Below are 22,748 nucleotides of genomic sequence, written 5' to 3'. Positions count from 1 at the left end.
ATCCTATTCTATGGTCTGGTGAAAATTATATGAATGGTCAAAATTTACAGTTGACCAAGTCCTCAAAGAATTTCCCTTCCCTCTATATATCTTTCGGAAGTACTGAACTACAGAGGGAATCACATTCGTTACCTGTCCTGAGAGGGAGAGCTGAAGCCATTGACTAGAGAGATCGTGTAGCTATCGCAGAAGTCAAGAATCAGAGATCTTGTCTTTCAGAAAATGGTTGGCTTAGAATAAGCTGGGCGTATGCCAGCATGGGGTGTAAGATACTGAAGGAATTCCTGGGCTATCTCCAATCAAAGTTGCATCCTCAGTCTTTCTTAATTTGTACGAAATAGTATCTCTCACGAGGGTAAACTTCTAAATCCTTCAAGGAAAATATTAAAACCTTAATTCATAAATAAGAAAATCAATACTTTCCTACAGTGGCGTGCGTTAGTCACAACTCATGTGATATTTGGAAGTTTCATATTACATTCATCTCTTTGCAACAAAGCAAACGTTAAAGGTTTTGACCCTCGTCCGTACTAGAATGGCAACTGATTGCTAAGTAAAGTATTTGTTTCACAACTGGGAAGCTCAAGTAACTAAAATCCAGTTTGCTGTGTGTATTACTCTACAAATACTCCCTGTTAACCAAGGTGACATCTAGTTCAAAGCCGTGTGAACCATGGCATGGGCTTCGCTGTTATGTATAGGAGCAATGGAGAGGTTCTCCCACGGTCACATCTGTATATTAAGGAGACGAGACCTGCACTGCCATGCCATTCTGGCAAGGCAAATCACTAGAAATGCTCTCTTCTTTCTGTCATTCAGCTAACATAACAGAATCCTTGATTCCAAATCACAGAGAAAAAAAATAAAGGACCTCATCTGTTAATAATCAAGATCTCAGTTTTTCTAACGATTGCGCCAAAGTATAATGAGACTATATATTTCCCATCCACCTATTTTCCTTTATGTTACAGATTACAGAGGAATTCGCAGCCTAGAAGAGTGGATTTGAGAAAAGGGAGAGTGCAGAGGAAATGGAATTATTCACCATTTTCCCCGAGAGGGAAAGAGCTAACGCCATTGACTGAAGAGAACTTGGCGTTGGTCTTTCTCTATTGTAAGTGTCTTTCTTAGTCTTTTTGCGTGTTGTGTGTCTTTCAGAAGAGAGGCCAAGGCCAGGCAGGATTAAGGGTAGCTCTTCAGTGGGTCTTGTTTATATAATGAAATGTATTTATCACACAGATAAGCTTCTAATTCATCGGGTGAATTTCTAGGAGCATATTAAAAATTGGGTTTATACAAGAATACATTTATTTCCTAAATGGTGTGGAATCATTACAGAAACTACTAAAAAATCTAAATATAAATATATCACTATGCGTTGTTGATATCTTCAACCTTCAACTTTGAATACGCGTCTTAGATTATTACCAAAGCTATATTCCTCCTTTCCTCATATGATCTGAAGAAAAATTACTTATTTCACTTCATAACTGTGAGCTCAGGCTTTTCTTTCATACTGTCATTTTCTTAAAAATGACCGTAAGCAAGCAATTATTTTGAAAGCAGCTACTATTTTGAAAGACAGGAACCGTGGAAGACCCATTCCATCAAAACCTTGACAGTTTGGCTGATCGGTAACAGAGAGAGAGAGAGAGAGAGAGAGAGAGAGAGAGAGAGAGAGAAACATGAGGAAATAGAGAGAGAAGAGAAACACCAGACAGGAACCGTGGAAGGATGCCCATTCCATCAAAACCTGAGCTGATCAGTTTGCCTGATCGGTGCGTCATCGATTCTACCGGTGGTATCGCTATATATAAGTCTCTTGTTCCTTATAGGGCTTGTATATATTCAAAGATTTATACACTATTTTGCAAACATGAGGAAATATAGAAAAATATATATATATATATCAGGTGAACTTGCAAATGAACAAACTGCTGTACTTGTTCAAAGTTTTTCACTCACCTTCCGACGTGGACTTTATATCATGTACATTTTCATAGTATATATATATATATATATATATATATATATATATATATATATATATATATATAATACTGAATATATATATATAATATATAAGTTGATATATACAGAACATATCACTAAGTTTATGTATAAAAACAGAAGGTTTATATACAAAAATAGAAGGGGGGCTGGGTTACAGTTTGTTAATCTGGGCAGCATGTTCTTTAAACAAAAAGACAGGGACAAAGGATTAAGGATAATCTAGGGTGGAGATTAACATTCCTGGTGGAAGTAGCTTCAATGAACACAGTCTCTAGCAGATTTCTTTTTCGATGGTCGTTGATCTTGTAGATAACCGTTGACTTATCCCAGTTCATCGTATGGTCTGTCTTAAGCCAATGATCCACAATGCCACTATTTGATAAGCCTCTTCAAATGGCATATTTGTGTTGGGAGCTTCTTACTTTCAGTCCTTTTGATGTTTGACCAATATAAAGCTTATTACATTCTTTGCAAGGAATACTGTATACAATGTTGTTTGAATTGGGTGGGCTATTCTTAATTAGTTTATTTCTCAAAATATTATTATATTTAAATACTAAGTTAATATCAATGGTTTTTAAAATGGGCACTGCAGGAATAAAACTGGGATGAAATGGTAAACAGAAAATATTCTTAAGTTCTTTGTTAACATTGGTCGGATTGTAATATGTCTTTTTTGCTTTATTTTTACAAAGTTTCTAAAAAATATGGAGGGTAACTTAATGAATCTCCTATTTTATCAGTAATTTTAAACTCCTCTCCCAAAAATTCAGGACTAAAAATTCTAAGAGCTCTAAGATACATACTGGAGAAAATTGACACCTTAATTTGTTTAGCATGGTTAGAGTAAAAATGAATATATGACAAATTATTCGTGGGTTTCCTATATACTTTAAAACAAAGATTGGTGTTATTTCTAATAACTAAGGCATGAAGAAATGGTATACAATTATTTTCTTCATATTCTATTGTGAATTTTATGGATGGTACAAGATTATTAATTGTTTGCAAGAAATCATGAATATTTACATTTTCTTTTACAATACAAAAACAATCTTCTACATATCTAACCCAAAACACCTGAGAGAATAGATTTCTTGGAATAAGTCTAGACTCAAAGAATTCCATGTAAATATTAGACAAAAGTGGCGAAAGAGGGTTCCTCATAGCCATAACAAATATTTGTTCATAAAAATTACCATTGAAAGTGAATTTACAATTTTTGTACAAAGGGATATCAAATTAATAATAACATTGGTAGGCAATTCTAGATTATACAACTCCAAATGTTGTGATAAATACTGAAGTAAGTCATCAACAGGAACTTTAGTAAATATAGATGTCACATCAAAACTGGTTAAACTGTCAGTACTGGATAGTTCAATATGGGAAAGTCTAGCACAGAAATTAACAGAGTTTTGTAAATGGAAAATAAAAACACAATTGTATCACCTTTAATGAATTTAGTTAAAGATCTTTTCTTCGGGTTACTTCAAATACCTAATAAAATGGTGAGTTTCCAGAAAAAGTTTATAGACTGAGCTAGACTTTCCTATATTGAATTATCAAGTACTGACAAATTAACCAGTTTTGATGTGACATCTATATTTACTAAAGTTCCTGTTGATGACTTACCTCAGTATTTGTCACAACATTTGGAGTTGTATAATCTAGAATTACCTACCGATGTTATTATTAATTTGATATCCCTTTGTACAAAAATTGTAAATTCACTTTCAATGGTAATTTTTATGAACAAATATTTGTTATGGCTATGAGGAACCCTCTTTCGCCACTTTTGTCTAATATTTACATGGAATTCTTTTGAGTCTAGACTTATTCCAAGAAATCTATTCTCTAAGGTGTTTTGAAGTTAGATATGTAGAAGATTGTTTTGTATTGTAAAAGAAAATGTAAATATTCATGATTTCTTGCAAACAATTAATAATCTTGTACCATCCATAAAATTCACAATAGAATATGAAGAAAATAATTGTATACCATTTCTGCATGCCTTAGTTATTAGAAATAACACCAATTTTTGTTTTAAAGTATTTAGGAAACCCACGAATAATTTGTCATATATTCATTTTTACTCTAACCATGCTAAACAAATTAAGGTGTCAGCCTTTTCCAGTATGCATCTTAGAGCTCTTAGAATTTGTAGTCCTGAATTTTTGGAAGAGGAGTTTAAAATTATTGATAAAATAGGAGATTCATTAAGTTACCCTCCATATTTTTTAGAAACTTTGTAAAAATAAAGCAAAAAATCCATTTTACAATCCAACCATTCCTTGCAAAGAATGTTATAAGCTTGATATTGGTCAAACATCAAAAGGACTGAAAGTAAGAAGCTCCCAACACAAATATGCCATTTGAAGAGGCTTATCAAATAGTGGCATTGTGGATCATTGGCTTAAGACAGACCATACGATGAATTGGGATAAGTCAACGGTTATCTACAAGGTCAAAGACCATCGAAAAAGAAATCTGCTAGAGACTGTGTTCACTGATGGTACTTCCACCGGGAATGTTAATCTCCACCCTGGATTATCCCTTAATCCTTTGTCCCTGTCTTTTTTGTTTAAAGAACATGCTGCCCCGATTAACAAACTGTAACCCAGCCCCCACCTTCTGTTTTTGTATATAAATCTCTGTCAACTTCTATTGTATTCAGTGTGAACTTGAAAATGTAGAATAAACTACGAAAGTACTTTTTCAAAGTCCCGGTTTTCACTCACCTTACGACGTGGACTTAGTGATATCATCAAGCACGCATTCCTTCGTGCTGCATTGACATGTGTATGTATATGTATATATATATATATATATATATATATATATGTATGTATGTATATATATGATTATCTTCTATCACAGAAATAACGTTTATGAACAGAGTACAAGGCCACGAGGAAAGTGAAACAATGAAGTGCATGATCTTTTGCCTTTACTGAAAGGCATTTTCTTGCACCCTGTTGCTTACCTTTTCTCGTACAGATACTGTTTATATATATATATATATATATATATATATATATATATATATATATATATATATATATATATATAGATATATATATATATATATATATACATGTATATATATATATGTATATACATACATATATATATATATATATATATATATATATATATATATATATATATATATATATATATATACATTTATTTACATAAATAAGTATATATATGGCCTGTCTTATGTGTGTGTGTAAATGAGAAGAATAAGGAAGAAAGGAGATGAAGAAAAGTAATAAAAAGAGGGTTTATGTTTTACCAATATTAAAAGTGCCAGAGGCAATGAGAGCCAGTTACAATACCTTGCTCGTTGGCATCTGAACACATTTAGTCTCATATAATCTCTGTTTGTCACAATATGCAAGAAAGACAAAATATGGAGATTTAGTGATATTGCAAACAACAATTTGTGTTTTTACAGTATTCAGTAACACAAGGCAACAAAACAATTCATGAACGGGAACAGTCAGGAAACAAAAGGAAAATTACGAGAAAACAAAACCAAGGACAAAGATCTACCCTCAGGTCAAATTTACGAACCTCGGGAATTGGAAATGCCGCTATTGACACTGTTGAGGATAGCAAAAAGATTTTAAAATTACAAACTCAAATCAGTAAGTTGCTATTTTAAATAGTAACTTACAGCAAAAATTACCTACAAAGTTAATTTGAAGATAAACGCTCTTACTTGACTAAAAAGAAAGATGTATAGTATTGTACTTAGGTAAAACAGTGTAACAAAAGATCGAGACCCCTGACCCTACAAGTGCTGTAAATCAATATCGAACATTACACATTCGGAGTATACTCTTACCTAGACCGCATTACATTTCATTTCGACCAGAAACTTTACCAAAAATAAACACAGTATAGTGTCGTTAATTTGTTACCCTAAATCCTGTGGCTAGGTTTGTGGACTCGCAGTTGCCTACTGAACTCATTGACTTGTAACTTCTCTATACTTCAACTTGACCAGTGTAATGATGTCTAAAAGCTGAATAAGAATAAAGGGATTTCTTCTCAAACACTTCACAGGGATACAGCCAAAGTCATGAAATGAAACAAATCTACTTGGGACGGAAATTATCGATAATTGATCATTATTTGATAGCAAAGACTCACTTTCACCTAAAAGCACATGTTTGAAATACAGACCTCTTCCAATGACATATTACATCTTCTTTATGTAGATATAAAACATTGTCGGCGGCACCTCAGCCAACGATAACAGAAGGAATGATGTCCAAGGGAATTTATCTGACCTTCCGAATGTTGCCAGGGAACAAGAGGGATGAAAGTGCTTACAACGGTTACGAAATAATGACTTATGACATCTGGGATACTTATGAGATCATTTGCCCCCTCAGTCGTCTTCCACACCAATCCACTCATTTTCAGTAGCATGAGAGAGAGAGAGAGAGAGAGAGAGAGAGAGAGAGAGAGAGAGAGAGAGAGAAGGAGTTAAACAGAACATACCTAGAGACTGTTCCATGGCTTGGTCACCCATCCACTCAGAATCATTGCTTTGGTTTCCCTATTTATATATTATTTTCTACTAACAAGTTGTAATCAACTATGAAACCTTTGTAAATTTTAGAAGTAGTACCCTAAGAATATGCTAGAAAAGTAGTAATCAACTTTATAGGACTGAGTGCAAATGTAGTAAAACAACTGCAAAAGACTGAGTGCAGTTGTAGTAAAACAACTGTATTGGACTAAGTGCAATAGGATGATTATAGCTTATCGCGTTCCTGTTTCATCTCTGGCACCTGAAATAGAGAAACCATATAAAATAACAGTATATATACATACATATATATATATATATATATATATGTGTGTGTGTGTGTATATATATATATATATATATATATATATATGTGTGTGTGTGTGTGTGTGTGTGTGTGTGTGTGTGTTTACATATACATACATATTTAAATATTATATGCATTCACATACACGCACACACAAACACACACATAAATATACTATAATTTTATATAGTTTCTCTATTTTAGGTGCCAGAGATGAAACAGGAACGCGATAAGCTATAATCATCCTATTACACTTAGTCCAATACAGTTGTTTTACCACAACTGCAATCAGTCTTTTGCAGTTGCTTTACTACATCTGCACTCAGTCCTATAAAGTTGATTACTACTTTTCTAGCATATTCTTAGGGTACTACTTCTAAAATTTACAAAGGTTTCATAGTTGATTATAACTTGTGAGTAGAAAATAGTATACAATTAGGGAAGCCAAAGCAATGATTCTGAGTGGATGGGTGACCAAGCCATTGAACAGTCTCTAGGTATTTTCTATTAATATTTCACAAACCTTATGTATATCACATAAGCACTCTGAAGAAAAGGGCAGGCAGGACTTGTGAATTTAAAAACCGCCCGAAGCACTTCGAGGATAAACAGCGGATTATGAAACTTGATGAGAAACAACCCTGACGTAACAGATGCTCTCAATTACTAATATCACTTAACAGTGGATTTCTTTATTTTTAGTCTTCCGCAGAATAAAAACAAATTGTTATGACAAGGTAAAAAGTAACAAATAAGTTGAACCTTGCAACCCCGATCTGTGAACAAACTGGGTACTTTTCTCACGATCATACGCGCATAAATAGAGACCGAAATCTTCTGTGGTCTACCACTACGGCAAGGTAAGTCGTTGAGAGCAGTTTCTGCTGCTTCTGGTTCTAAACCTTGGCGATGGTCAAATGTCACCAGACTGGACTGGGTATTAGATAATGGAAATGACCACCAGTTCTCAAAGAAACGTTTCGATGCTCACTAATGAACGTTTGAGTCGTTCAGAGACATATCGCTTCATTGAGACCTTTCCTAGATAGTGATCACTAAGGGTTTTAACCCGGTATGTATCCACCTTTGCTGCGTGTTTAGTAAAAGATTTGTTGGGGATTACCGTAAAAAAATAAACAAAAGACTGTAAATATCATAAAGATAATAACCCCCAAGAAATATTAGTCCTAGATAACATCTAGGGAAGACCCCTTTATTGTCCAAGTTTGTTGGGAAAATGTTTGCAGATTCTTTTTGAATACCTGAAATTTCACGAGGAAAATTCATCATCATTTTATTCACAGTCTTGGCTATTTCACCGAGACTGCATGAAAGACCCAGCAGAATTCTGGTGTTCTACTCGAGTTTCCTTTTCATATTTCCAGATGAAGTTCGTCCTTTTCCTCTGCGGCTTTGCCCTGGCTGCTGCCAGCCCACAATGGGAAGGCTTCAAGGTGAATATTTTTACTCAAAATAATATATAGAGATAATCGCGTATTCTTAAACCACAAAAAACCAAGACAAAAAAAATGAAGAAATTCTGACGCACACTCACGCACGCAAACACAAGATCAGCAGTGAATGTTCCCTCACTTTCTGAATGCCAGGGCACCTGCTCTCCAATATATCTTCCACCCTATTTATTTTGCACTTTCTAGGTCCTCCCCTCTTTCTTACTTCCAGCCTTTTGAATTATGCATTCTTTCCACTGCTCCGTCTTCCTCCTTTCTTTCTACATGGTTAAAATGTCTAAAAGATATTCTTGTCCTTTTTTCACTTATGTTGACCTTTTTTCACTTTTGTGCTTCCACACCTCTATCCCTTCAATTCTTCTTACGTCTAATATACTAAACTGTGAAAGCAGTTCGTCTGAACACCCATTACTTTTCTGTTTGTTCGCATTTAATCTCCAGACTCCACTTCCTTAAAAAAAATTGGCTCGTTTAGACACCCCAAGGCTCCTCTCAATCTCTAGGACATCCCATTACATTTATTTGCTTCACCCACTCTGTAATCCTTCCATCACACTCCCAATTACCATTCGCCCACCATCAGTATTAACATTCTTTGCTCCAACTTCCCAATTTCCTTTTGTCTACTGAACTTTATCCTTGCTCACATTCGCTTTCTTCCAACTTTCCCTTCCTCGAAAACAGCTTCAGACTGTTTTGCAAATATCAGTCATCCCACATGTCATTGATATCCCATTTACGTATCTCACACCGTGGTACCCAGGTCTTATGTCCTCTCTTTAACCTCTCTTATCAGTCTACCAATATAGATGTTAAATAGCAGCGGTGACACAGCACAGCTGCGATTCAGACCAGATTTTATAACAGATCAGTCACTCAGCCATCCACTTTCGATTGCTCTCACTAACCTCAACATTTTTCTATGTCTCTATACGTCTTCTACAACTTTTTCACTTTCTTACATGCCTGCTATGGTCAAGAAAAATAAACCAGATATTTCATTAGACACTTATTTACGCAAAAAACCATTAATTCTTTGAATGTGTTATAATTCAGTCATTAAAAAAAAATTTGCTCCCGACAGTTGACCCATGGAAAAGCCTACTCCAACGCCAAGGAGGAACTCTACAGGAAGACCGTTTTTGAGAACCACCTCAAGAACATCGAGGCACACAATGCACGCTTCCAAAAGGGCGAAGTCACTTTCAATCTTGCCATGAACAAGTTCGGTGATTTGGTAAGAGGACCTTCAAGGAAGATAATTGGGACATGTCTTCCATACCTCTGAACCTTTTATAATGAACAATAACATTCTATTCATGACCAAGAAGAGGTAATTAATATTCACTTAACATGTTTTTTTCCTTTTGCAATAGACCACAGAGGAATTCGTAGCCCAGATGACCGGACTAAGGAAACAGGAGAGCAACGAGGGCAAAATATTCGCCAGTTTCCCTGAGAAGGAAAGAGCTGCCGACATTGACTGGAGAGAGCTTGGCGCTGTCACTGAGATAAAGGACCAGGAACAGTGTGGATCCTGCTGGTCCTTCTCCACTGTGAGTTGGATTCTGAAATTTCATACACACGCACACAAATTATATTTAGATATATGTATGTATATATATATATAATATATATATATATATATATATATATGTGTGTGTGTGTGTGTGTGTGTGTGTGTGTGTGTGCGTGTCTTACACAAGGGATAACAAGAACAAGTACATTTACTTTTATCTTTTGGTAGCGTTGACTGACATAAAACATTAAGCCCATGCAGACAAAAATTTCTACCTCCATTGTGCATGCTGATCATTTCGTTTCAATGGAAATATCGGTAAATTACCTTTAAACAAACTGTAAATTTAATAGTTTCCTTATGGTCCACACATACTTCAAGGAAGAACGTATGTAATATTGAAAAGCAAATTAAATATTCGTTACCAAAGAAAAGAAGACCACTTACCTGCAGAAATATACTGCACCTTTGCGTTATTTACCTCTATGAGCTGTAATGTAAGTCTATTGAACGAGCTGGTTTGAGAATCAACACATTCAATTGAGCTACAATACATCAATTATTTACGAGATGAAATTCATTTTGAAAATGTGAATTGTAAGATCTCTGGGGACGTTCTGAAGAAGATAGGTGACATAATGTTAGCAAAAATCTTTTTTATTCTTGCATCCGCCAGACGGGAACAGTGGAGGGAGCCCATTTCATCAAAACCGGTGACCTGGTCAGCTTGTCCGAACAGCAGCTGGTCGACTGCTCCACAGAGAACGCCGGGTGCGACGGAGGTCTCATGGACCTGGCCGTCGACTACATCAAGGCCGCCGGTGGGATCACCTCTGAAGCCAACTACCCCTACGAGGCCGTTGTTAGTACGAAAAGGTTTTTTCACATTTCCCTGCATTTGAGCGAGCAGTTTTTTTTTTATTTTGAATGTACAATATACATAGTCTCCAATGAAAGTATGACATGAAATTTCCTGTGACAATGTACCTCAAATTGTCTTCAGTACATCATTTTAAGCCTAATTTATTTAATTTTTTATTTTACAAATGTTCATCATACAATATTTATCTTATATTTAATGATATTTTTTTAAAAATCTGTAACCATACACAATACCTAGTCATCAGCACTGAAAATGTTTTTGTAATATACACCGTAGGAAATAAGTTCTTCATTTTCAACTTACAATAGCAATGGTGGTTTTCATACGTGAACATAATGCATGTAGTGCACCTGCGTCCTTAATAATATCCAATATTTGATGCCCATCAGCAAAGGCACTGTCGCTTCGATCCTTCCACCGTCGCTGCCACTGTCACGGGATACATATCCATTCCTTTCGCTGACGAGGTGTCTCAGGCAGCGGCCGTCCACGACCAAGGTCCCGTCAGCGTCGCCGTTGACGCCGGAAACTTTTCCTTCCAGTTTTATAGCTCAGGTAACTTGACTCTGGTGTGTGTGTGTTTATATATATGATATGTGTGTTTGCATATATATATATATATATATATATATATATATATATATATATATATATATATATATATATATATATATATATATAGAATATATATCATATATATATACATATGTAATTGCAATAGCCAAAATGCCCTCTAATATATCGAATTCTTCATATATATGTCTTATCATATAAAGCATGTATCTATGTATATAAATACCTATATATATATATATATATATATATATATATATATATATATATATGTATATATATATATATATATATATATATATATATATATATATATATATATATATATCAACAATTCATTTTCTTTTTCCATTCCTCGTTACCTGCAGGGTAAACAGAGTGTCATTAGCAAATTTTGTGCCTATTTCATAATAAACAAAGTAGTCATCTGCACACTTTGTATACTTATAATTATCGATTAACATATTCATTACGTATTTAGTTTATGAGTGAGCGCAATGAAAGGTTGGAAAGAGGAATGGAAAAGAAGCAACAATATTATCCATTTTTTTTTTAACGGAAGATGGTCCTGAGCCTTTATCTAAATCCGAATTCATGGACACTTACATTTGTCTTTATACCAAAACATGGTCGAAACCGTAGATATTGTTTTGCGTGGAGTTTTAATATTATTTATTAATTAAAATTACTTCGAAAAAGACTCTCTTCAAACAAACTTCATTGAAAAGAATGGCATTTTGATGAAGTTTATTATTATTATTATTATTATTATGATTATTATTATTATTATTATTATTATTATTATTATTATTATTATTATTAAAATTAGCGAACATTCTTAAAATAAGCATGAAAAGCAAATAGGAAAGAAGGGAGTGTGAGAGATGAAAACAATAAACGAAGTGCAATGTACACAAAGGATACAAGCACTGAAAGCACACCCAAGAAATGACATTGCTTCATGTGCATGACAATGTTAAGGTGTTTCTGAAAGCTTTTGTTTTCAACCCAGAGTCGTCGTTATTCCAAAAGCAAGAGGTCTTTGATTTATGTCGAGTTCCTCCCTCTCCTTCAGCCTCAGCCAATATCTCTTCTCTGCTTTAAAGATTTTTTCTAAAACGTAGTTTACCAAAAATGCAGTTTATATATTTATTTTGAGAGTCGATACAAAAATACGTGCTGAAACAGTAGGAAAAAGTTCATACTTGGTGTTATTTTCGTTATTATTCAAAATTCACTAATTTTCAAAAGAAAAACACCTAAAAGGCCATTAACTTGTGAAGCAATATCCACAAAATCTGAGGCCCATGAGAGAAAGAAAGAGGATATGGAGAAAGGATTAAGCATACGGCTGAATCTGTAACATTTCATTCTTATATAAAAAAAAAACAGTACCAGCCAAGAAACTCCAAGGTAAATGTGCATGGTGTTTTCATATACTCCAAAATGTGCTGTAATATTATGCGAAGATGTAAACTCATTTTTACTTCGATCCCGAGATGCTTATGTTTTCAGTGGCATAATTTCTCAGTCCATATTCATCATCTCTCCAACAAAAAGGGATTTTATCAACAGACAAACACTTAACTTCCCTTCAGGTGTCTACTACGAACCCAACTGTGACCCCGACATGATCAACCACGCTGTGTTGGCAGTCGGTTACGGAACCGAGTCCGGCAGCGATTACTGGATCATCAAGAACTCCTGGGGCACCGGATGGGGCATTGACGGGTACATGAAGCTCACCAGGAACGGGGGCAACCACTGCGGTGTCGCCAGCGATTCTGGATACGCTACTGTCTAGACGTTTATTTACTGTCTCGCTTCTCGAAGTGATGATGAGCTTTACCCTCCCCTTACAACTTAAAAATAAAGAACGCTGATTATTAAACTTGCTGTTTTCGTTAATCTCCTTAAAGCTGTGTCAAGAATCAGGAAGTTTGTAGTAACCTGTCTGGAATTCTACAAATTAAAAATGGGGTTGTCATCCAACTCAAAGGAAAACTAAAGGAAATGTGATTCTCCTCTGGATCACCTTCGTCTTTATAGTTACTGTTGATCATAGCTGTTTAGCATTATACCTTGAGCATATTTTTATATTCAGTTTTAAGGACGCGCTATTCTTGTTCTTAGTACTAGGAAGACTTACGACTGTGTACAGAAGAGCAGAATGTATACAGAAGAAGCATTATACGTCAAGTGGTCGAACACATCTCACGATACCCTGCTCTCAAATATGCCGCGCGTTTAGATTGCCTAATACTGAGAATTCCCCATGACCCAACCAAATTGTTGAGATAATGGCCATGGGGAATCCCTTACCACCAGTGTTAAGTAATCAATCAGTGGAGTATTATGAATATTATCCCACGCATGGTTTAGATATATTGATGATGTAGTATTGATGACAATTTAATCTAGAAAGAGAGAACGAACACTTTCTTTTGTAGCCTGCCATTGCTATCAACGTTGCAGTAATAATGAGTTTAATTTTAATAAAGACAGAAAGTTTACCGATATTTCTTCACAAAGGCATTTTTATTTTGGCACAGCAATACAGTAAAGACATCAGTATTCACATCCGTGTTTCAGAGGGGATAACGCGTATGTAACATAGATATACTGACGATAAAATAATGATTTAGATAAAAATAACGTATTCTAGGAATGCATGAATGAAAAAATGAAATGAACATATTATAAACTAATGTATTTAGGAATATAAGACAATGCATTAAGAACGGAAAAATTGTTTTATTTAATAACACCAGAGAAATTTACTTTAATGTATTTAAATAAAATTAACATATACTGGTAAATATACGTTAAGAACAGAAAAATTTCTTTTATTTAATAACAACAGGGAAATATACGTCACAAAAGAAATAACATTGCCATATAGTAATAAATTTAAAAATAGTCCCCATCTAAGAAAACTTTTAGAGCTAAAGTGACACCTAAGGAAAAGAATATGATGCAAAAATCACTAATGAGAAATCTCCAGACAACACATCTTATAAATGCAGAATATTTTCGTTGAAGAACAGTGCAAATTTTTCTTCGTGTTAGTGAAAACAATCATAAAGGTAATGATTCTGAGTGGACAGGCACTAAATAGTGGATATATTCTAATTTGCGGGAACCTACTGTAATAGAGTAGTTTTAAAAAGATTTTTTTATAATGATATGAACAATCATCCTCAACGTGTACAAATTTTATCCATTTATTTCAAAAGGATTTTATAAAATGTGAAAATCTCAATGACTAGTAGGTCTGGTCCAAATGACAACAAAACGATAGGCCTGTCAGTTCTTCATTACGAATTAGCACAGGTCTAAGACCAATTCTCAAATAAAAAATCTATCAATGGCCTACTCACCCTCTTCCAGTTGCTGACCATCTGTATGTTCACCAGTACTGTGATTTCATCCTAGCGTGTTGTATACTATAAACTTCTGCCATGTAACAGTCCTTTTCCACTACGAACCACATATTTCCAGTTGCATGTGTCTGTAAGAGAGAGAGAGAGAGAGAGAAAGAGGGTGGATGGGATGGAACTATTACGACTGTCCTGTCAGCCACTCAGAATCATTACCTTTTTTATTATTATTTTTCACCTGTCCTTCTACTTAAATTATATCAAGCTGTACTTTCTTCAACTTTAAATTAGTGCCCCGTTAATAAGCTTGTGAAATTGTGAAACAGTCGTTTAGTATTTACAGAAATGAATCGATTTAGCAAATTTGGATGTTTGCTATATTTCTGCCATCATTGACACCTTAGGTCAAGAAACAGAAGCCATAGACAGTAATCTAACCAAAAAATAATCAAAAGGGATCTGTAATATTTAACCATGGTATGTTTTCGTCAAAAACGTGCACTGTAAAACCTATGAATTATGAAACTTAATGAGAAACTAAGCCGAGAAAACAGATGCTCTCAACCGTCGACGTCATTTCTATGGGTCTCTGGAAGTTCACGAACTATGGCGCGGGGTCAGCTGCTCTCCTGCTGTGATTTTCTCACGGTCTCTCCTGTATAAATATGAACAGAGACTGCAAGTCCCTCACCATTACGGGAAGGTGAGTTTTCAGAAACAGCTCCTCCTGTCTCATATTCTGTTAATATGCGGGATGCTTAAGTGTAAGATAAATAGTTTGGGTTATAGATATTGCAACTATCATTATTCGCAGAATAAAAAGAAATTGAATTATGAAACTGGACATTTAAGTCTGAATTTGTTTGGTGTAAAGCTTCACATCTTTTCGTTTTAAATACAAAAAAATTACAAGCAAGACTCACCGTCCTTTTATTCATTCTAAAATTTTATTTTATCTTAGGTTTCTTGCAAGAACAAATCAGAATTCTGGTGTTTTACTTTGTGTCCTTTCTGCATTTCTAGATGAAGTTCGTCCTTTTCCTCTGTGGTTTGGCCCTGGCTTCTGCCAGTCAGCAATGGAAAGACTTCAAGGTAAGTATATTTGCTCAAAATAAATATAGGAAATTATAAATGCTTAAACCGCCAACAAAAAAAGGACATATACTACGTCACAGTTCCTCTTACGAGCGCACGGCCCCAGAGAAACATTAATACTGCAACTGCTGAATCGTGGATAAAACCCCTGTACAGAAAACTTCCACAAAATTAGCTGCCTCATATACTACACAGAAGATCATCAGCAACGTTTCAAATCCCTCTCCACATACTGTGCCTTTCGCCTTTATGTTGCACACATTCTGTCTTCCTAATACCTACGGCCTTCCATGCCATTCATTCAACAATGTTTATTTCTTTTATTCTTCTTCCCTCCATCACTTCTAAATCGTACACTGTTTTCACCATTTAATCTTCCTTCATTATTACCACATGAATAAATTACCTCAAAATACTTCGATCCATCTATTTTTCCTATGCTAGACTTATTTATTGCTGCTCCTATGTATTTCCACGTCTCTTACGCTTTCAGTCCGTTTGACACCACATACGATGCAAAAGTAATTCAGTTCAACGTCTGTAGTCATGTTTTTATGTTAATTCTCATCCATCATCTCCATTTCACTTTCATAAAGGAATGTTGGCTGAACAGTTCCTTCATACATTCCATATTTAGCTTCCATAGACACTCCTGTGCTCTTCCAATTCTCTTGCATTCATTCTACTACCTTCGTTTTTGTGACAGCTCTGTGACTCATCACTTCTCTCATCATAACATCATCCATTTTATTTACTCCCAAATACCTATATGAATCAGATACTTCCTCCATATATAAAACAATCAATGTTCCATCCTTCCGGTTCACATTTTCCCTTGTCCACGTATTCTTGCTCACAGTAACGCTAATTTACTCCTCCTGCGCCTTTCACTAGCACCTGATTTTGCTCTTCACTATCACCAATCAACCCTGTATCATCAGCAAACATCAGCCATTCCACACTCCTTTGACGACTTTGTCTCTTCTCCTAGAACTTTTTATTTACATCTAACATCCTGTCTCTAAATTGTCGGATCCGTGAATACATTAAATATCCGTGGAAACTTAAAATCTTGTCTCAGATCAAATCTTAGACCAAATCAGTCACTTTCCTATTTATAAATTGCAACACATACTTCAATTCTAAAGCAGAAACTTTTAATTTCAACAAATAACTGTGCACACTATACATCACTAATACCCTCCACACTGAATCTCTCTCATACTGCATACAGTAATTGCTCTTTGCGTCCTTGCATGCCTCGTGTAGTTTTTCCCTTTACTTTCAGTATTTGTCTCATAATCAACAGGCGATCCATACATCCGCTTCCTTGTTTGAACTCACGCTGTTCTTCGTCAGCGTTTTGTCTAGCTTTCTCAGTCATAATCCTACCGTTGTCATCATCTTAGATTAAGCCAGCATTGCGCCTGCACGGGCTCTTTTTCTAAGGCAGTCCGTAAAACCCTACCATACACCTTCCCTTGGGTACTAAGTACATTAAGTTCATATCAATAGCTTCGATCTTTTTCATTTGCATAGCACATTCATACGTCACTTCCTTAAAGGAGAATTGACTCAACAATTCTTCCTTAGACACTCTTCAGCTTTTTCAAACACTTAATTTGTCTGTGAATTTGCTATTCTGCGTATGTCCTTCATTAGACATTCTATTGTTCAAATAAGAGCCCATAGGTCCTTTAAAAACTGATCTGGAAAATTGTATGCCTCTCGGTCTTTAGAGTAAACTTCAGCGTTATTAATAAGTAATGTTACAGCATTTATTCTTAGTCACAATGACCACCTTTATCTTTATGCAAAGGAATAATTATTCCTCTCAGCCATTCCTTCAGATCGGTTCCGTCATCCAGTCATACCCTACTCATCCTGGTCAAGGACTCACTCTCACGTCTACAACTATTATACATTTTTACACACATAGGTATTTTAGATGTAAAATATTCAAAAGGTTCGTTGTATACATAAAAGAACTTCAGTATCTCAGGACACTGGCCTTTTTATTGAACGAAAACATATTTCCTCCCGACAGTTGACCCATGGAAAGGCCTACTCCAACGCCAAGGAGGAACTCTACAGGAAGACCATTTTTGAGAACCACCTCAAGAACATCGAGGCACACAATGAACGCTTCCAAAAGGGCGAAGTCACTTTCAATCTTGCCATGAACAAGTTCGGTGATATGGTAAGAGGGCCTTCAAGGAAGATAATTGGGACATGTCCTCCATACCTCTGAACTTTTTATAATGAACAATAACATTCTACTCATGACCAAGAAGAGGAAATTAATATTCACTTAACATATTTTTTTTCCTTTTGCAATAGACCACAGAGGAATCTGTAGCCCAGATGACCGGACTGAAGAAACAGGGGAGCAAAAGGGCAAAATATTCGCCAGTTTCCTGAGAAGGACAGAGCTGCCGACATTGACTGGAGAGAGCTTGGCGCTGTCACTGAGGTCAAGGATCAGGGAGCTTGTGGATCCTGCTGGTCTTTCTCCACTGTGAGTAGCATTAAAAATTTCCTATATATATATATATATATATATATATATATATATATATATATATATATATATATATATATATATATATATATATATATATATATATATATATAGATAGATAGATATATATATACATATAATTTATATGTATGTATGTATGTATGTATGTTTGTATATTATCTATATATATACATATGTGTATGTATATATACTTATGTATATACTTTACATATATTGTGTGCGTCTTTCATAAGAATGACAAAGATGATGGGTAAAAACAAAATTAAATCCTCGGTCCTTTTGATTATTATATCGAAAAATCACTCTCATTCATAGAGAAACTTCTACATCACATTTCAAGAAAAATGTTGAAATGATATGTTCATACAAAAGTAGATTAGTAGTTTCCTAATAGTGTATAATAATCAAAATTATAATAACAAACGTTAGAAGGAGTATATTAATGGAAAGTGAATAAGACGTTTGACCCACAGCGTGGTAAACGATCCACTTACAAACCTGTAATATACAACCAGTAAAGCTACTTCCAGTAATTGTGCGATGAGACCCATTTGTCCTCTTATAGATGATTACTGAAGTATAAACAGTGACGCTTCAGAATATGACACAGATATTATCTACCTTAAATTTATCATTTCTATAAAGAAAAAAAATTATTTGAGACATATCTTAACATAAAACTGATCCCGGAATGTTATTTTCTTTCCTCAAGCAATCATTTGGATCGCAAGAACTGTACGATAATGACGGCGTTACGAAGAAAGAAGGCATAAATAAAGTTAATGAATCTCTCTCTTTTTCCTCATCCATCCGCCAGACGGGAACAGTGGAGGGAGCCCATTTCATCAAAACCGGTGAATTGCTCAGTTTGTCGGAACAGCAGCTTGTCGACTGCTCCACAGAGAACGCCGGATGCAACGGGGGTGTCATGCAATGGGCCGTCGATTACATCAAGGACGCCGGCGGGATCACTACCGAAGATACATACCCATACGAGGCCTTTGTAAGCACGAAGACATTTTCTCTCTCTCTCTCTCTCTCTCTCTCTCTCTCTCTCTCTCTCTCTCTCTAAATAATAGTAGTTCCTCGTTGGACGAGTCGGCAGAGTTCTCGACTAGCACCCTGCTAGGCCCGAGTTCGAGTCTCCTGGCGGCCAATGAATAATTAGAGAAATTTATTTCTGGTGACAGAAATTCATTTCTCGCTATAATGTGATTCGGATTCCACAATAAGCTGTAGGTCCCGTTGCTAGGTAACCAATTGGTTCTTAGCCACGTAAAATAAGTCTAATCCATCGGGCCAGCCCTCTCTAGCAGAGCTGTTAATCAGCTCAGTGGTCTGGTTAAACTGAGTTATACTTTTTTTCTGAATAATAGTTGTTTATAGATGTAAATATAATGTATGCAGTGTACGCGCCTCATTACAACATACAATATTTGATGCCCATCAGCAAAGGCGCTGTCGCTTCGATCCTTCCACCACCGTTGCCACGGTCACGGGGTACGAAACCATTCCCTTCGGTGACGAGGTGTCTCAGGCCGCAGCCGTCCACGACCACGGTCCCGTCAGCGTCGCCGTTGACGCCGGACACTTTTCCTTCCAGTTCTACCGTTCAGGTGAGTTTCTCCCGTCGAGCTCCTGACGTCAGTGTGTGAGCGCTCGGAATTTCTTTTCTGTCTTTTCTGTCACTCGGTATGAAATGGCACGACAAGTGGTAGAAAGTGTTTTTAATTAAAAATGTTACAAAATTCAGCCTCAGCCAATATCTCTTCACTGTTTTAAAGAATTTTTTCTAAAACGTAGTTTACCAAAAATGCAGTTTATATATCTAATTTGAGAATCAATACAAAAATACGCGCTGAAACCGTAGTAAGAAGTTTATATTGGTTTTAATTTCTTTATCATTCAAAATTCGTTAATATTCAAAAGTAAAACACCTAAAAGGCCATTAACTTGTGAAGCAATATCCACAAAATCTGAGGCCCATGAGAGAAAGAAAGAGGATATGGAGAGAGGATTAAGCATACGGCTGAATCTGTAACATTTCATTCTTATATAAAAAAAAAACAGTACCAGCCAAGAAACTCCAAGGTAAATGTGCATGGTGTTTTCATATACTCCAAAATGTGCTGTAATATTATGCGAAGATGTAAACTCATTTTTACTTCGATCCCGAGATGCTTATGTTTTCAGTGGCATAATTTCTCAGTCCATATTCATCATCTCCCAACAAAAAGTGATTTTATCAACAGACAAACACTTAACTTCCTTTCAGGTGTCTACTACGAACCCAACTGTGACCCCGACATGATCAACCACGCTGTGTTGGCAGTCGGTTACGGAAACCGAGTCCGGCAGCGATTACTGGATCATCAAGAACTCCTGGGGCACCGGATGGGGCATTGACGGGTACATGAAGCTCACCAGGAACGGGGGCAACCACTGCGGTGTCGCCAGCGATTCTGGATACGCTACTGTCTAGACGTTTATTTCCTCTCTCTCGCTTCTCGAAGTGATGATATGCTTTACCCTCCTCCTCAAAGTGCAAATATATAATACAGTTATATTCAGTTTATTCTTTTCATGGATGCCCCGAGGGCCAGGCAATGTGTAGTGACACGTCTGGGATTCCAAAATTTGAAAGCTCATAGTTTAGTTCTTGCATAGTTTTCATTTGAATCACTTGCAGTCGTTAAAGGTGGCATATCACTAGGTCAGTGATTCTCAAACTGGGTGCCGTGGCACCTTGGGGTGCCACACACAGTGCCTAGGGGTGCCGCAAGATTGTCATGAGTTTTGTCTTGGCTAGATCATCTCAGTGAACATTTGCAAAAAAAAAAAAAGTTTGCAGAAGTCTTCATATAATTATTATCAGTGTGTCTACTTCAATATGTTCACACACACATATATACAGTATATATGTATGTAGTATGGAAAATAATTTTATTCATTAAAGAAGAAGTTAGTTCATGCGATAAGGTGGGATGGTGAGGAAGGGGTGCCACGGTAATGATTACATTAGTTAGGGTGCCATCACTCAAAAAAGATTGAGAACCACTGCACTAGGTTGATGATCGTACCTTAATGACACTATGATGCCCTCTAGGTGACATGATATACAAAAGACTAGATGGCACTTTGCAACGAAATGGCTTTACACGCTAGATTCGATTTAATAGGTCTTTAAATACGAGTATATATATATGTATATATACTGTATATATACATACTAGCTAACCAACCCGGCACTGCCCGGTAAAACTCTTAATTACAACCGATAAACTCTCTCTCTCTCTCTCTCTCTCTCTCTCTCTCTCTCTCTCTCTCTCTCTCTCCTCCCAACATCCCATCTATCTCATCTCTCTCTCTCTCTCTCTCTCTCTCTCTCTCTCTCTCTCTCTCTCTCTCTCTCTCTCTCTCTCCTTTCCTATTAAGATAGTTGCTTTAGTTACATCGCCCTGCATTTTTGACATTTTATATTTCACTTCCTGTCAGGGCTGAACTTGGACTTAAAGGGCATCGGGAGTGTCACTACTCATCCCAGCGAGCTTAAAACTATGGATTAGACCCTGATATCTGTCGTTTTTGGTTACCTTTACATGTCACCCCCTTCCAACCCCTTCTCACCCCAACTCCCTATCAGGGATGAACTTGGACTTAAAGGGCATTGGGCGTGTCACTATTCATCTCAGTGAGCTTGAAAACTATGGATTAGACACTAATATCTATCATTTCCAGTTATTTTTACATCACCCCCTTCCCACCCCTTCTCACCCCAACTTCCTATTGGGGCTGAACTTGGACTTGAAGGGCATCGGGAGTGTCACTATTCATCTCAAAGACCTCGAAAACTATGGATTATACGCTAATATCTGTCATTTTCGGTTATTTTTACTTGTTACCCCCCTTCCCACCCCTTCTCACTCCCTCTTCCTATCAGAGCTGAACTTGGACTTAAAGGGCATCGGGAGTGTCACTATCCATCTCGGAGACCTCGAAAACTATGGATTAGACACTAATATCTGTCATTTTCGGTTATTTTTACATGTTACCCCCTTCCTACCCTTTCTCACCCCAGCTTCCTATCGGGACTGAACTTGGACTTAAAGGGGATTGGGAGTGTCACTGTTCATCTCAGTGACCTCAAAAACTATGGAATAGACACTAATATATGTCACTTTCGGTTATTTTTACATGTTGCCCCTTCCTACCTCTTCTCACCCCCCCTTCCTATCAGGGCTGAACTTGAACTTAAAGGGTATCGGGAATGTCACTATCCATCTCGGAGACCTCGAAAACTATGGATTAGACACCAATATCTGTCATTTCCAGTTATTTTTACATGTTATCCCCTTCCTACCCTTTCTCAACAACCGCCCCCTCCCCTTCTTATCAGGGCTGAACTTGAACTTAAA

At 36.2% G+C, this 22,748-nt stretch overlaps 1 protein-coding gene and 1 pseudogene across 1 annotated transcript; both read left to right on the top strand.

The window, feature by feature from the left end:
- Positions 1–7,715: 7,715 nt before the first annotated feature.
- LOC136831383 (digestive cysteine proteinase 3-like) lies at positions 7,716–13,207 on the top strand. Its single transcript, XM_067091749.1, has 6 exons — positions 7,716–8,323; positions 9,426–9,578; positions 9,718–9,897; positions 10,537–10,722; positions 11,133–11,298; positions 12,915–13,207. Exons 1-6 carry the CDS (start codon positions 8,198–8,200, stop codon positions 13,118–13,120), a joined length of 1,017 nt encoding a protein of 338 aa, XP_066947850.1. The 5' UTR covers positions 7,716–8,197; the 3' UTR covers positions 13,121–13,207.
- A 2,196-nt stretch (positions 13,208–15,403) lies between these two features.
- LOC136831718 (digestive cysteine proteinase 3-like) lies at positions 15,404–20,899 on the top strand (annotated as a pseudogene).
- Positions 20,900–22,748: the final 1,849 nt, after the last annotated feature.

This window comes from Macrobrachium rosenbergii, chromosome 48 (assembly GCF_040412425.1).
Source record: "Macrobrachium rosenbergii isolate ZJJX-2024 chromosome 48, ASM4041242v1, whole genome shotgun sequence".
In the NCBI taxonomy this organism is placed as follows: domain Eukaryota; kingdom Metazoa; phylum Arthropoda; class Malacostraca; order Decapoda; family Palaemonidae; genus Macrobrachium; species Macrobrachium rosenbergii.
The sequence above is the reverse complement of the archived record's forward strand: the minus strand, read 5'-3'. Positions and strand labels throughout refer to the sequence as shown.